General features: G+C 49.8%; 1 protein-coding gene across 2 annotated transcripts in view; it reads right to left on the bottom strand.

The window, feature by feature from the left end:
• Window positions 1-6,052, bottom strand: part of TGM2 (transglutaminase 2) — a 37,138-nt gene extending 31,086 nt beyond the window's left edge. Inside the window, exons 1-2 of one of the 2 annotated variants that reach the window (XM_055265816.2) lie at window positions 5,949-6,052; window positions 2,261-2,440 (exon numbers count right to left, since the gene is read on the bottom strand). In XM_055265816.2, the coding sequence (XP_055121791.2) occupies window positions 2,261-2,440; window positions 5,949-5,958 (190 nt within the window). In that variant the 5' untranslated portion in view covers window positions 5,959-6,052. The remainder of the gene's footprint in view (window positions 1-2,260; window positions 2,441-5,948) is intronic. The other variant, XM_055265818.2, reaches the window with a different exon arrangement.
• Window positions 6,053-17,004: the final 10,952 nt, after the last annotated feature.

The raw sequence follows: 17,004 nt of genomic DNA, 5'->3' as shown, positions 1-17,004 counted from the left end.
ACGCATTGAGGGAAACAACACACACTGGGGCCTCCTCGAGGGTGGAGGGTGAGAGGAGGGAGAGGAGCAGAAAAAATAATGCTTGGGTACTAGACTTAGCACCTGGGTGACAAAATAATCTGTACCACAAACCCCCGTGACACGAGTTTACCTATATAACAAACCTGCACATGTACCCATGAACATAAAATAAAAGTTTTAAAAAAGAAAGAAAGAAAAATAAATAAAAAAGAAAGTAGAAATCACAGGCTGCCCAAGCCAGCAGCTCACCTACCATTCCACTTCACAGGGGAACACACTGAGCCCTGGCAGGCACTTGTGATAAATGCGCCTGCTGCAGGGACATAGGGATCAAAAGCCTCACTCTGCGGTCGGGGTTTGAAGCCTTCTGTGTCCCTGACTCACTGTGTGACTGACCCTCCTGAGCCAGTGACTTGACCTTTCTGAGCCTCAACTTTCCCGTCTGCAAAATGGAGTCCTTTATAACTTCTGAGCTGCGAGGATTCAAGACAAGCATGCGTTCAGTGGGTGCCCCATAGATGTTGTGATTTTCACTATCACAATTCTGACTCTTCTCAGGCCACCAGACCCAGCCCTTAACTGCCATGTACCCTAACTTTCCCCTTCGTAGAGGGGGAAACTGAGGCTGGAAGGTCAGAGACTTGCTGGGGGCTCCTTGGCTCTGTTAGCAAGAGACCTATGGGGGCCAGTGTGCTTGTTGGGGAGCCCCTGGGCAGTGGGTGTGTCTCCACCAGGAGGGCAGGGGCAGGGAGGAGAAGGATGGAGGAGCTATGTGAGGCTAGCCTGCAGTCCCCATGATAAGCCTTATCAACGGCCTTCTAGTTCAATGCAGGCCTCAGCCAAGGAATGCTTGCTGCCATCTCTGCCCTCGGAGACTTCAGAAAGAGCTGGTCTTTCCCAACCCGAGTCCTAGCCAGGTGGCCCCTCACTGACCTCAAGGGAGTGGCTGCCGCTGGAAACCAGCCCCACTGATTTGGCATTTGAGGCCATTTTCCCAGGAATGGCCAACAAAGAAAATTGGGCACCATGCATCCGGGGATGAGACACCTGGGGACTTGGCATCCCTTTACCTATCCCTGGGGCCCCAGTACAAAGATAAACAACAGCTGCAAATATCTGCAGGCCCTCCCCCATAGCAGACACTTAACAACCTTCCAATGTGAGGGCTTTCAGATGATGAAACTCAGGCTCAGAGAAGTTAAGTAATTTGCCTAAGGTCACACAGCAGGTAGGCAGCCCAGCCTGCGCTAGAATGTTGGTCTTTCTGTCCAGCCCCGGAGATTGAGGCAGCCTCCTAATGCTTGGAGAATGAACTGCTGGGACCCAGAACTGCCCACATAGAAGGCTGAAGCCAGCTAGGCTCTTTCTCTGCCACCCAGGCCTGATTTGGGCCTGATCCCAGTGCCTGGCTGGGTTGCATGGATTTCAGGCAGCAGAGGGATTAGAAAGTTGTTTTGATATGGGAAAGGGCAGACAGGATCTTTTTCTTTTTTCTTTTAAGGTGGTGTCTTGCTATGTTGTCCAGGCTGGATTCAAAGTCCTAGGCTCAAATGATCCTCTCACCTCAGCCTCCCAAATAGCTGGGATTACAGGCATGTACCACCATGCCTGGCTTGTGGATAAGATTTTTTTTTTTTTTTTTTGAGACAGAGTTTCACTCTTGTTGCCCAGGCTGGAGTGTAATGGCGCGATCTCGGCTCACCGCAACATCTGCCTCCCAGGTTCAAGTGATTCTCCTGCCTCAGCCTCCCAAGTAGCTGGGGTTACAGTCATGCGCCACCATGCGGGCTAATTTGGTATTTTTACTAGAGACACAGTTTCTCCACGTTGGTCAGGCTGGCCTCGAACTCCCAACCTCAGGTGATCCGCCCTCTTCAGCCTCCCAAAGTGCTGGGATTACAGGCGTGAGCCACCGTGCCCAGCCTGTGGATGGGATCTTGATGAACTTTCCTGGTTGAAGGCTGACCTGCAACCCTGGTGATAATAGGCTTTCAGAAGCTCAGGGGTCCAGAGGCACAGACTTGCTCACAAAGCTGGTGGTCTGCCATGACATCTCCTCCCTTTCTGGGCCTCAGTTCCCTCATCTCTAAAATGGGGCTGATGACAGGTGGCAATCTCCCAGGGAACAAAGAGGGTAAAGTTATTTGTCCTGTTCTCTGTCAGGGTTCTGGGGCATGTCGGGGTGAAGAGGAGGTGGTGGTGGTGGTGGTGGTGGTGGAGTGGGGTTGCAGGTACTCACCGGTCACGACACTGAAGGTGAGACTGTCTACACTGGCCTCGTAGTTGCGGCCCTCAAAGTGCAGGGTCAGCCAGAAGGGCTGGCCCCGTCGCACCACCAGCTTCTCCCGGCACAGGTCGGCCGTGTGGTGGTCTCGGCCATTGGTCTCCAGCTCCAGATCACACCTCTCTAAGACCAGATCTACGGGAACAGAAGGAGACGCATGAGCCTCGGGGGCATCCTTCAGACCCTCAGTGACGCACCTGCCCTCCATAGACACGGGGGGCCTTGTGCCCTCTTACGCCCCACAAAGCACAGCCATTGTTTCGGCTGACCTCTCTCCCCAGCCCTGGTCACACAGGGGCTGGGCGGGGCCAAATCTCCCTAATCCTTTTTTTTTCTTTTTAATTTAATTGAGAAAAGGTCTTGCTTTGTTGCCCAGGCTGGAGTGCAGTGATGTGATCATAGCTCACTGTAGCCTTGAATTCCTGGGCTCAAGGGATCCTCCCACCCCAGCCTCCTGAGTAGCTGAGAGGACAGGCGTGCACCACTAATTTTTTCATTTATCAGTGAGCTGGGACTATAGGTATGTGCCCAGCTAATTTTTTCATTTTTGGTTTTGCCATGTTGCCCAGGCTGCTCTCGAAATCCTGGGCCAAGTGATGCTCCTGCCTTGACCTACCAAAGTGCAGGTATGAGCCACAGTGCCCAGCTTTCCCTAAATCTGTTAATCACAAGGTTGTGACCCCCTGTGGCACTTCCTAGCTGTGTGACCTCCAGCAGATATGGGAACAGCAGTATCTACCTCCCAGGGCTGGTGTGAGCATGAAATGAATTAATGCATGTAAAACACTTAGTACAATGTCTGCTGTGTAATAAATACTCAATAAACACGAGCTATTCTATTGCTATCAGAGGGTTCTTTTGGTTTAAACAGCGGCAGTATTTGGTACAGGTCAATTACATGGGCTTTGCCTTTAGATCCAATGTTCAATTTACAGGAAATACCCAGGGCTGAGGAACAAGTTAAACACAGAACCAGGATGCAATTGACAAACTTCACATACTGGGAAACTATTGACAAAGGGTCCGGTTTCTTTAATAAATAGATTGCAAGAAAGAAAATGAAAAAAACATTGAAGAGAGAAGCTATAAAGAGAAACTTAAACCCATTGTGATGTATTGATCTTATTTGGATCTTGATTTCAAAAAAGTATTTTAAAACATTTATTACATGTATGAGACAACTGGAAATTTAAATACTGATGGCATAATGGTGATATCAAAGAATTTTTGTTAATTTGTTTGTGTTAAAAAAGAGAGTCCTTATCCTTTAAAGGCATATACTGAAACATTGACAGATGACATGATGTGATGTCTGAGATGAAGGTGTGCAGGGGCAGGAGATGCCACGGTGGTCAGGGCTGGGTGATGAGGACATACGAATTTATTAAACAATTCTGTCTATTTTTGTGTATGTTCAATATTCTCCAAACAAAACATTTGTAACATGATAGGAACTTTGGAGACTTCCAGAGGTAGGTTTTAGTTCTGCTGTGCTGCTGTGTGAGCCTGGATAACTGTCTCTCCCTCTCTGTGCCTCCTCCTCTGAAGTCTCAAGGGGCTGCTGTGAGTCTAGAAGACGTGTCGGGAACCCCCTTCCCCAGGGCCCAGCCCAGGACATAAGCTTGATGTGTGAAAGTTCCATTTACAGTTTCAGATGGAGCAGAGGACCAGGGCACGGTCAGGGTGACAGATGGGTGGGGGTCTTGGGGGAAAACAAGTCTCATAAACCTTGGCAAGCTCAAGGTCAAGACTGGGAAGCCCTTAAGGTGGGAGGAGTGGGCAAGACAGACTCTCCGAGTGTGGAACCACTGGACAGCATGTGGTCCAAGTGAGGCCCAGGGGCAGGAATTTGTTCAAAGTCACGCCGCAAATTGGTCCTTGCAGTGGGAGAGCTCAGGTCTCCCGCTCGCCACTGACTATTCCGAAAATGAGATGCAAAGTGCCTTATATGTGAATTATCTCAACTTAAATCCCAAAACAATTCCACTTACATAGATGCTATCATGATTCCCATTTTGTAGACAAAGACACCAGGTGGCCCCAGGTCCCAGAGCAAGTGGCTGCTTTGGGATTGGAATCCAGAGCTGTAGGATTCTGTAGGATTCTGCCCTGGGAACCACCTCACTACAGCTCAGTTTGTTCTCCAGCCCCTCTTATGACCACCCCCTCGCCACTGTGTCCTGTGTTGTTCTCAAACCTGGGAGCAGATAGTTCTGTGCCACTGAAGTATCAGGATGTCGGTCCCCGTGTAATCACAACAGAAGAGACCTCAGTGGCCAGAAGGAAAAACTTCCTCCTGGCCTATTGCGGCGACAAAATGTTGTTTTTGGAAACTTCAGTCCCAGGGAGCTTGAGCAGGAAAGAGGCCATTGTTGTTCCCATGGAAGACGCTGGAGATATGGCCAGTCCCTGGGCTGTGGGAGCTGCGGCATTTTCTCCATCTATTGTCCGAAGAAGGGTTTCCAGAAATCATGCCCAGCTCCAAAGATGCAGAAACACTGGGGTCCAGAATTGTAGGATTTATAGGATTTCTGCACTTAGAAAAGGCCTAGGTCTTCTAGGCCAGTGAGACCTCTGTCAGCAGTGGCCACTGTGACATGGGGCTGGAGGCTTATCATAACTGGCATCTTCAGGATCTCCCAGCCCCACTGAGCCCTGCTTTTGAGCATGGGGGTGAGAAGATGCATTGAGGACAAGCGGCCACCGAGGGACACATCACAGTGTGTTGGGAGCTGGGTCCGAGGGAGGCAGGTGGCTGAGATCACACAGCAGGGTCAGGTGGGTCCACAGTTCCTGCCACCCATTCCTGCTCCACCTGCCCCATGTCCCTGTCCCACACCCCTTCCTGGGGGTTGCAATGGGTGCAGAAGCCATCCCCAAATGAACTTGACCCAAGAGCCAGCTGGGATTCTGGGTCCAGCAGTGACATCCTCCATTGTAGAAATTCCTGCGGCTGGGACCTACGACAGTGCTGCTTGTGTGTGGGGGGGAGTCGGGGGCACCGGTATGAAATTAATTAAGCCTCTGTTCCACTCCTCTCGTTCCTCACAGATGCACCAAAGGCTGACACTATTGTCCTTATTTTATAGGCGAGACTCAACAAGTGGCCAAGGTCTAGGGTTGCAGAATGTGAGGGTGGGAAGAACAAGCCTGACTTCCGAAGGCTCCTGGATAGGATGCCGAAAGCTCCTCTCTGGCTGTGAGCCAAGGACTCAGCCAGGCTTGGCTTGCACCCCACCGGGGTGGCATGCACACCACCTGGTCCTGGCTGGCAAGAACCACCCAAACCTAAGTGTTCTGAGGCCAGGCCAGCACCCCCTGCACAGCTCCAGGCACACATCAGGGAGCCAGCCCCCACTGATTGACCGGGGACACGTGCCAGTGGTCCCCCAGGACAGTACTTCACAGTTTACAACACCCCTTCGCGTTCCATTGCCTCACCTGATCCAGGGAGGCAAGGGTTAATGGTTATGCACTGTGGACGGGGAAACTGAGGCTCCAAGCAGCATTGAGGCGCCTCCCCACCCAGCCCAGTCTGCCTATTGCTCTCCAAATCAGGACTTAGGGGTTCAGCTCCCACCGGGTCCTGACCCCCAATGCCCCGGGGCCCCTGAGTGGCGGCTGCGGTGACTTTGATACTCACCCTCGGCCATGGTCGGGCGGGGGCGATGGCTCCTTCCACTGGCGGCGAGACCCTCCAAGTGCGACCACTGGCGGCTGGCACTGCCGAGGCGGAGAGCGGCGCTAACTTATAGCCCGCTTTGGGGCGGGCAGGGGGCGGGGCCCCGCAGGAAGGCGGCGACCTGGGAGGCCACCCATTGCCCAGTCTCCGGCCCACGCCGCCAGCGCTGGGGCTCACCCAGGGGACCGGAGCCCCAGGGAGGGACGGCGGTCGGGCGAGGGCGCCCCCTGGGGGAGCGGACAGGGACACACAACTAGCCCAGGACGCTAGACACACCTGGACCCACAGAGTCAGACTTTGGAGAACAGATACCTGGACACTCACACTCAGATGCAGACACACGCAGCACCCTCACAGACACACACAACGCAACCTGGGTGCACCTGGACACACAGATGTGGACTCTTAGGTCAGATCTGGGATCAAGAACACCTCCCCACCCCCAACACATACACATACATACTCAGATATACATAAGTGGGGAGCAGACACAGACACACTGAGACAGGGCTGTGGAGATACACACACAAACACAGATACACTCCCACAGATGCACCAGACGTGGCTGGACACGCAGACACAGTGACATGGATACAAAATCAGATTCGAATTGCAGACACACACCAGGACATAGATACAGCCTGACACAGCCAGGTAGCCTTGACTGCGAGCCACACACAGCTGTGGACATGGATGCGAAGGTGTCCAGAGGCACCTGGCGCAACACAGACCTCCCAGACACCAATGCCACTGTCAGATGTGGACGCAAAATCAGAGAGGGCACCCACAGACACACAAAGATGTGGCTACTCAGAGGTAGACACACAAAGATGTGGCTACTCAGAGGTAGACACACATGCAGGCATGGACTCAGGTACAAACATGCAGACACACCTGCAAAAACAGACACACCCATGTCCCTTCCAGTAGCAAAACCCAGATAATCCTCCAATCTCACCTATCCTTGTATCTGTCTAATCAGCCATCCATCTAATCAGCCATCCATCTACCCATCCGTCTACTCACCCATGCATCACCTACCCACCCACCTATCCATCCACTCATCCCTTCATCCATCCCTCCCTCTGCCTTCTCTCCCCTCCCTCCCTCAATCCATCCATCCACTGAGCTTTCTTGAGGCCCCACTGTGTGCCAGAAAGGAGCAAGGCCAACCTTCCAGGGACTCAGCCTAGGACTTCTCAAACCTGGCAACCAGGGGGCCTATCTCTCATCCTGGTATCTCTGGTTTCCTGGTCTCCTGTGCTTCCAGATCCACTGTGAGCCCTGAGCGGGAAGGGGTCCTGTAGAGACAGAGGCCCACGGGGCTTCCCCAGCACTTTTTCCGAAACAAGCTCTGCATTCCGGAACAAGCTCTACATTCCAGAACAAGTTCTACATTCCGGAACAAGCTCTACACCTATTGATGAATTTGGACGATAGAAGCAGCCCCCATCTCCATTCCTAGGTGACACACGGGACAGGGAAAACAACCCGTGTTGCCTCAGTGGGTATTTCCCCCTGGGTCAAATGGGCTCTGGCTGGAGTCTCAGTGAACAAACCCACAAACAGTGTTGGGCCCAGATGACCTGTAATTGCCCCATTTTACAGAGATTGTTGCAGAGACTGTTCCCTGCAGCTGGTGAAAGTTCGGAGGAAAGAGCAGGGTGAGGAGAATCACCCGACCGAGAGGGAAGTTGGTCAAGAGGCTGGGGTTCAAGTTCCCACTCTGCCCTGACCAGCTGTGTGGCCATGGGCAGGATTTTGCCTCAGTTTCCTCCTCTGCAAAATGGGGGAAAGAATCCCTCCCTCACAGGCCTGAGTAAGACTCAATCTAAATGACCAAGGTTGGGTGCCTTATACATGGTGAGCATGCAATTAACTGGGGGCCCTAAGACTTGGCACGGAAATATCAAGTGTCACAGAACCTGGCTATTTCGGGACCTCAAGGAGAGATGGGAGGCGTGGGGTCAGTCAGTTCTGCAGAACAAAGGCTGTGTTTCCACAGGTGTTAGCCCTGCCCCAAATGAAAGGATGGGTTTGGCCTTTTCTACCAGGTATTTTTTCCTTTAAAACCCTCAGTCTGGGAGCTCCCTAGAAGACAGGGAGTAACCTAAGTATTTTATTTTTATTTTTTTGAGACAGGGTCCTACTCTGTCACCCAGATCGTGTAGTGGTGTGATCTTTGCTCACTGCAGCCTCCATCCCTCGGGCTCAAGCGATCCTCCTGCTTCAGCTTCCCTGAGTAGCTGGTACTACAGGAGTGTGCCACCACGCCCAGTTAATATTTCTAATTTTTGTAGAGATGGGGGTCTCACTATGTTGCCCAGGCTGGTCTCAAACTCCTGAGCTCCAGTGATCTGCACGCCTCGACCTCCCAAAGTGCTGGGATTATAGTCATGAACCACTGTGCCCAGCCCACGAGAGATTTTTAAACTCTTCTTGACCACAGTGTCCAGCATGGTGCCTGGCTCACCACCAGCCCCCAAAAATGTTTGATTTGAGAAATCATCAATTCTATCAGCAGCAGCAGCAGCCCCATTCTGAACATTGTTATTCCCTCTTCCTGCAGGCCTGGACTTAGTTCATTACACAGAGTGGGTATGTCACGCAGCTCTGGGTTTAAATTTTGGCCTCCTCACTGTGTAGCCATGTCCACTACACAGCAAGTCACTTAACCTCTGTGCCTCAGTTTCCTCACTTGTAAAATGGGGGCAGTATTGGTACCCACTCCACAGAGTGTCATGAGGACTGAGTGAGCTAATTCATGGAGAGTTTGTACAGCAGCAGCCAAACAGTCGGCCCTCAATGAATGCTGGCTGTGAGAAGAATCCCATTAGATTATTCCTGGATCCCAGCACAGGGCTTAGCACAGAATTCCAGGCCTGTCCCACACCCAGCCAGCTGCCCCCACTTCCTCTCCCACATTCCACAGAACTATGGCCACCTGAGTGACGCATGGCATTGAGCAACCCCAGGATGTGGCCAGCCGGGGTCAGGACTGGCTTCTAGGAAGGTGGCAGACAGAGGCCAGAACCCAGGCTTGGCCCAGAGACCTGGATTCCAGTCCCAGTGACCAGGCACCCTTGCCCCTCTCTGGGCTTCAGTTTTCCCATTTGTTCAAAGGGACTGGGAAACTGTGCCCTGTCTTACCTCACTGGGGCTGTAAAGGTTTCAAAACTCCACTGAGTCCCAGAGAGGGTGATCATGGGCTTAAGATCCCCAGACACTGCAATCAGGGCCCTTTGTCATCCATTGAGGGGAAGTGTTGTGCAATGCTTAGAGCGGGAGGGCTGTGAGGTCACTCTTGGCTGTGTGACTCTGGGTAAGTTACTAGGCCTCTCTGAGCTTCAGTTTCCTTCTCTATAAAATTGGTATAGTAAGAGTCCCTGCCAGTAGGGATTAGAGATAATGCTTCTACAGTGCTTACAGGTCACTTAGTAAGTACTCAGTAAACGTCCCCTAAGCTTTATGATGATGTCATCAAGAGTCAGGACTCTCTCTAGAAAAGGGAGAGTAGCCGTGTGTGGGTGAAGCAGGTTGCAGTCAATGTAGAATATTTATTTGGTGGGTGTTGCTCGGAAAGACTCTCTGTCTCACAAGTAAATCTTGTTCCCACAGCCACTGATGCCTAGAATCCCAGCGTTAGAGAGATTCAGCCCCTTCCACAAGGATTCTCAAGCCTCAAGGTGGAGACGAAGGTGAATATTTAGAAACTTTGGAATAACCCACTACCAGCCAGATATTCCATTTAAACCTCACAGTATGATTCTTATCATTTGTTAAATGAGGAACCCTAGGTTCAGAGAGGGGAAGTGCCTCACCCAAGGCCACACAGGCAGGAAGTGGGAAAGCAGGGCCTGTGCTTGCTGCCCCGAGTTTCAGAGGTCAGTCCTGTCTCCCCGTGCCCTCCAGCGCAGTCCTCAGGGGCCTGGGCCATGTCCAGTTCTACAGCTTTCAGCAAGTGAGGCCTCCGAGGACTGCAGCCTGTGCTCCTAACGCATGGCATGTGGTATACACTGGATGCTTAATAAATGTTTATGGCCCGAGGGAGGGATAAGTTACCCACAGCTGGAGAAAGAATAGAAGGAAGGACGGAAACACAGAAACAAGATTAAAGTTCAGAAAGGTTGGAGAAACTGCCTAAGGTCACACAGCATGACCAGGCTCTCAGGCCCTGGCTCAGCTCAGCCACTCCTCAAGGACAAGGTGCCTCCAGGCCAGAGACAGAGGTAGACAGCTGATGTGAGAGGGAGGGAGGGTGGGGTGGGCAGGAGTGTGCCGGGGCATCTGGAGGCTTTTCTACCAACTACTGACTAACCGGGATGAGCAGCGTCTGGTGTGAGGGAGCATAAGGAGGGTGGGGCAGGCTCCCCTGAGGTGGGATGGGGTGGGGTAGGGATGTTAGGATGTGGACTTAGGGAAAATGTCAGGAGGCAGGCGTGACCTTTCAAGCCCTTTGAGAGAATGGCCTGTCTGGGGCAGGATCTGGGTCTCCCAAGCTGTGGGGGACAGACAACAGGGCATCTGTGTGGGGAGGGAGGATTCTTCCAGTGTGTCCACTTTGCAGATGGAGAAACTGACCTGGTCTTCTTGTCCTCGGCTCTGACTCCACAATGTACTACCCTCCAAGTGTAGTCCATCCCCCTTCCACCGTCCCTGCAGCCGGCATAGGGTCCCAGGCCCTTGAGCTTGATGAACCATGGGCAGGCACTTTTATTCACTTCTCCGAAGCGTCAGTTTCTCTTTCTGTAAAAGTGGGAATCACATCCCAGACCTCACGAGGCACTGAAGGCCCTGCAGGGCTGACCCAGCTTACCCTTCAATCACATCTTCCAAATTCATCCCTTCCAGCCTCACCAGACATGGTACTTGCCCTCAAATGTGCCCTGCAAACACCCACCTCTGGGGCTTTGCTCCAGCTGTGCCCTCTACCCAGGATGGCCTTCCCTCTTCACCTATCGAAGTTTAACCCAGGCTTTACCCAACCTCTTGAAACCCACCCAGAGACTTCCTTCTTGCTCTCTTGGCCCCACACCCACAGGACATAGTCACAGCCTACCTTGTATAAGTTCTAGTGTTTGTGTATCTCTGTCTCCCTCCACCCACCTGGCTATCAGTAACTGCTCAATAAAGGCTTATTGAATGAATTCATGACCTATACCAGGGGTTCTAAGGAGGAGAGAGAGAGAACTTGTTCAAGCCCAAGCCAGGTTCTTGGGGTTAGCCCGGGAGCTCTGTTTGATAGAATTTGTGGTGCCAGTTGCCCCTGGTAGGACCAGGAATCAGGGTGAGGTGCTGGGGCCTCTCCCAGCCTTTGTTGTCTGCATCAGAGATGAGAGATCTGGGTCTGACTTACTCTCTAATCATATCTTCTACAATCCCAGGACAACCACTGGGAGATAAACAAAGGACAGACCTGGGGATGTGTGGGTAGCAGAGTAGGACTACTCACTGCTGGGCCTCAGAGGGGGCAACAGCCTTTCCCCAGGCCACTCAGCAAGTCAGGGCAGAGTCAGGGTGGGGTTCCAAACACTATAGAAGTAAGTAGTGGCCCTGTACCAGCCAGGACATTGCATGAGGTATGATTCCACAAGACTGTTCAATTTCCATGGGAATAGACAAGTAAATATACATACAGTACATAAATATAAACATAACAGAAGAAGGTTTGGAAAACTCCAGTCCAAATTACTGGCAGTGGTGGGAGGAGATATGGGGGGCTATGACTGGGGGACAGGCAGTGGTAAGTTTTGAAATTTGAGAAAGCTGTTTTTATGTAACTTGGAATTGGGTGTTGCATTTAACAAGGAGTGGGAAGGACGATGTGGCCAGCGGCCACAGCTCCAGGCTCCAACTTGCCCTCCTCTTATTGGCTGTGGCCTCCTCTTCTACAAAAAGGACTCAACACGACACACCGTCCTGCTGGGCTCAGAGGATGAGATCAGAAGAAACGGGAGATAAGGAAAATAAGTCAATTCTATTATTGTTATTATGATGTGGCTCCAGTTCCTAGAAATCTAGACACCCGAGGGAACAGGGAGTTTTAGGATTTTTCTGGAGAACAGAGTTCTGGCCATCTCTGGCAGCAAGATTTGCTTTTCTCATGGGACCCAAACTGACAACCCGATTATCCCTTCCTTAGTACACGACCCTAACAAAGATGGTCATCTGATATGACAACTCCAAAAGATGAGGAGACATTAGGGCTCAGGAAACACTAGAGGTGGGAGGTGCTGAGAGGGTCAGAAAAACCACACAAGCAGGACCGGAGCTCTGACATTGACAACAGATGGGGTCATTTGGCGTTAGGATAAACAGTCCTGCTCATTCTGTGCAGATAGAGCAGGGCAATTGTCAGTGATTACCATGGTGACCCAGAGCCATCCTATGAGTAGAGAGACTTTGTGACCTGCATATTAGGCCCACAAGACACTTTTCACCCCCCTCTGGGTTCTTCTAGCAGCAGCAAGGTTCAACTACAAGGACATGAGCCTGGGTTCAAATCCAGCTCTGCCATCGACTGTCCTGTGTGATCTTGAGTGAATCACAGCACGTCTCCAAGCCTCAGTTTTCTCCTCTGTGAAATGGGGGTGATAAAAACAGTGCCTATATTACAGGATTTTTGTGAAGCTTATCACCATTCTTGGTAGACAGTAAGCACTCAAATAAAGGTGGTTGATCACTCAGCAATAAAAAGGAAAGATGCATTGACACATGCTACAACAAGGATGAACTTCCAAACCATCGTGCTAAGTGAACACAGCCAGTCACAAAAGACCACATATCGTCTGATTCCACTTATACAAAACACCCAGAATAGGCAAATGCATAGATATGGAGGGTACATCAGGGGTTGTCAGGAGCCAAGGGAAGGGAGAAAGGAAGAGGCAGGAATGAGGAGTGACTGCTAATGGGTACAAGGTTTCTTTTTGGGAGTAAAGAAAACATTCTAAAATTGGATGGTGGTGATGTTTGCACAAATCCGCAAATAGACTAAAAGCCATTGAATTGTATACTTAAATGCATGATTTTTATGGTATGTGAAATATATCTCAAAACGTGGTTTTCAAAAATTTTTGAAAGATTTAAAATAAAAAAGCCAGGAATAAAGCTCTGAAAAGTCTTTGCAAATATTGTCTCATTCTCAAATAAAAAAAAATCTAAGAGAAACTGCATATGTATGTGCCCAAGGGGATGTCTCCAGGAGGGGTCTTTATCACATTGTCTGTTGTGGCCAAAACCCATCACAACCTAAGTGCCCAGTAGAGGGGTTTGGATAAAGAAGCCATGCCTGGGAATATTACTCAGCAGTTGAAAGAAAGAAGAGACAATCTCCTGTGTGTGGACATGAAAAGAATTCCAAGTCATAATGTAGAGCGAAGAAAGCACGTGGCAGGACATTGCATGAAGTACGATTCCACCAGACTGTTCAATTTCTATGGGAACAGATAAGTAAATATACATACAGTACATAAATGTAAACATACAGAAGAAGGTTTGGAAAAATCTGCTCCAAATTGCTGGCAGGGTGGGAGGGATATTGGGGCCATAACTGGGGGACAGACGGTGGTAATGAAAGGTGATTTCAATATTCCCTGGAAGGTGAGAAAAGTCTTCTGTGAAGAAATAATGTTATGTATCACTTAGGTAATTAAAGATTAATTTTACAAACAAAAGAATAACCTGTTTTACCTTTAGGATTGGGCTTTTATTAAAAAAGGAAATACTCCAAAATAAAGAAATTCTGGCAAAGTGGATACAAAAAAGTATAGTCGAAGATAAAAGAGAAAGTAAATGTGCCCCCCACAAAACCCACAATCAACCCCTAAAATACTTTTGTTAATATTGGCACATTCTTGCAGAACCAAACCCAAAAACAAGCACATGAACAAATAAGAAATTCAAGATGAGAATTGAATCACATCTAAGAAACGTAATTTTGAGGGCTACACCGAGTTTCTGTTTACTTCACAAACTGTTTATGTCTCAAAGTGCTCCTGCAGCACCACCCTGGAAAGTGCTTGAAAATCTTCTATTTTGTGATTTTGTATCAATGAAGGTTCAGAGAGGTGCAGTGTATTGCCCAAGGTCACACAGCTCAGAAAGGGTGAAGCAGGGGCGCCGAGAAGTGCTTGCTGGAATATCACGCAAGGGGAATTAAGCCTGCATCGTGGGTGCCTGGCCAAGCTCCCATGGCCATGTGGAGCTGCTGGAGACACGGAGGGATGAAGCACCCGCATACTACAGCATTCCCCTACATCCCTCCCACCAGGCTGAGTCATTGGCTGTGTCTGCCTGGCACACCCAGTTCAGTCAATAAGAGTCAAACACACTTTCATTCATGGAAATAAATGACACTTTAGGGGCAGTGGAGGAGCTCGTTTGACTAAATCGAACACTTGTTTGGCTAAACTGACCACTTGTTTCTCCTGCCTGTTTGATGAGCTGCTTGAGTGACGTCTGCCTGAACTGAGTGCTTGTAGGTCTGAAGGAACATTCAGCTTGACCCAGTTAGTTTAAATCCCGATCTTCGCATCTGCGGAGGGGCTGCAGTCACTTCGCGCCAGCAGCATCACAGGAGACCGGAGGTTTGGCCTCAGTCCTGGAAGGGCAGGGCTCAGTCTCCAGAATAATAAACCCCACACGCACATACAGGCATCTCTAGTTGGTGGTGTCCTCTTTGTAGGCAGAGCGAGTCCTTCGTTATGCCTCTGGCTGACTGCTCTTTTCCATAGGCTTGTTGATACTGTCAAACTGTCAATCAAGTGGCTCCACCCAACTCTAGTTAAGGGCGGGTCTGGGACCCAAACTCAGCCTATCAGACTCTCTTCTGGGACTTTGACTCTTACAACTCTGACACGAGTTCTAAATAATGGTTGAAATTTGCTGGTTCATGTCTAGATCTACGTCAGCTCTCATCTTTTCTAAAGTTGGGCTTTTTAGCTGTTTATTTGATTTTTTTAAAGTCATATTTATGGAGTTAAAATTTACATACAATTCACCTGTGTTGTATTACATACAACACAATTCACCTGTGGTGTATTATATACGGTGCAATTCACCCATATCATGCAATACAGTTCTGTGACTCGACAAACATATATAGTCGTGTTACTACACCACAATCTTGATATAGAACATTTCTGTCACCCACTGAATTCCCCTCATGCCCTTTTGCAGGCAATTCTCTTCCCCTTCCCTCCTCCCCTGGCAACTACTGATCTGGTTACTGCGCCGATGGTTTTGTCTTTCCAGAATGTCATAGGCATGAAATCACGCAGCATACAGCCTTTTGTATCTGTCTTCCTTCACTTACCGTAATGCATTTGATTCATCCCTGTTGTTGCAGGTATCAGCAGTTCATTCCTTTTTATTACTAAGTACTATTCTGTCGCATGAATATACCACCATTTATTTGTACATTAACCAGTTGAAGGACCCTGGGGTTGTTCTGGGCGATATGAATGGAGCTGCCATGCATGTAGAGGTACAGCTCGTTGTGTGGACAAATGTCTTCACTTCTCTTGGGCAAATGCCTGTGAGCCATCCCCACATCCTTCCAGTTAATTTTTTGGTTGTGGTTAAGCTGCCTTGAGCCTCTTTTCATTCATGCAACCCAGCAGCTGAATGGGACAGTGACATCTCCCTCGTCTAATTCTCCCAGTGACTCTATGGGGTTTATGGATTATTGACCGCATTCTACCAAGGAAACGGAGGCTTGGAGAGCCTAAATAACCTGCCCCAGACCACACATCAGGTACTGAGATCTAAATCAAAGTCACAAAGGAAGCCACAGCCCCCTTTCTAACTTCCTAGTCACCTTGGTGGGAGGAGAACTTTCACAAGGAAGGTTCTAATGAGTGTTTATTGACTGATGGGTGATTGAATAAATGCCTCACTCCCTTTCTCTGGGCCTCAGTTTCCCATTTGTGAAATGACATGTTTGGACCAAGTAATGAATTTCTGATGTCCCTAGCGTCCGTGATGTTCACATGCAGTGGCTGTGAAAGTGGAGTCATCAGGGCCTTCTTTTCAGATGAAGAATTCCAGAGAAATGGAGCTGTTGGGGGAGGGGGAGCCCAGCACTTACTCCCCAGTCAGTGCCCACAGGCGTCCTCCTGAGCTTGTGCCTGGGGCTGGTTGACCCCTAGAAGAGCAATTTGCGCTTCCTGCCTTTCTGGCCTAAAAAAAAAAAAAGAAAGAAAAAAGCCCCTGTCACCTTGGATTAACATCACCCCCTTTGCTGAGAATCTTCTAAGGGGTGCAGCGCCCCCTCTTCACCAATATTTTCAGAATGTCCAGTTTTCTAAACAAGACTTGACAGGGTGGTTTCTTTTTTAGGCTTTTTAAAATAAAATAAATCACCCTGTGCACGATCCTGGAACCTCCAATTAGATTAACCCTATGGTTTCCTAAGCAGCAGCCAGCTGTGGGCACAGAGAGGTAGGTGGAGGGAAGCGACGGAGGCCTCACCTATGAGCCAGACTCACCTGCTTCCCAGGTCACCTCCCTTCCCACGGCTCACAGAACAGTACCCAGTCCCATCAGGAAGCTCAGAGGCAGAGCGACTGAGGGCTTCGAGGCCCGACAGCTCCTAGCTGTACAACCTACTGCAAATTTCTTCATGTCTCTGACCTCAGTTTCCACACCCTGATAATGGGGGTAACAAGAGGACCAAGCTCACAGAGTAGTTAAGAATAAATGAGTTATTGCATAGTTTAGTGTTTGGTGCAGGGAAAAGCTGCAAATTGACTGTTTTTATTACTCTTATAATTACTTCCGAGAGCTTCGAGGACCTCGATTCCTTCTGCGCCCCTGCAGGTCAGCTCTGAGGGTAGGTGAGAGAGGATGGTCATTGTTCACCTCCTGTGTGCCAGGCTCTGTGTGAAGAAGCTCTATGCATGTGATTGCCGCCCCCCACACACACTTTTTTTTCTTTTTTTTTTCTTTTTTGAGACATAGTCTTTTGCTCTATTGCCCAGGCTGGAGTGCAGTGGCACGATCTCAGCTCACTGCC

Source organism: Symphalangus syndactylus, chromosome 24 (assembly GCF_028878055.3).
Source record: "Symphalangus syndactylus isolate Jambi chromosome 24, NHGRI_mSymSyn1-v2.1_pri, whole genome shotgun sequence".
Classification (NCBI taxonomy): Eukaryota; Metazoa; Chordata; class Mammalia; order Primates; family Hylobatidae; genus Symphalangus; species Symphalangus syndactylus.
This window is presented reverse-complemented; position numbering and strand designations above follow the sequence as displayed.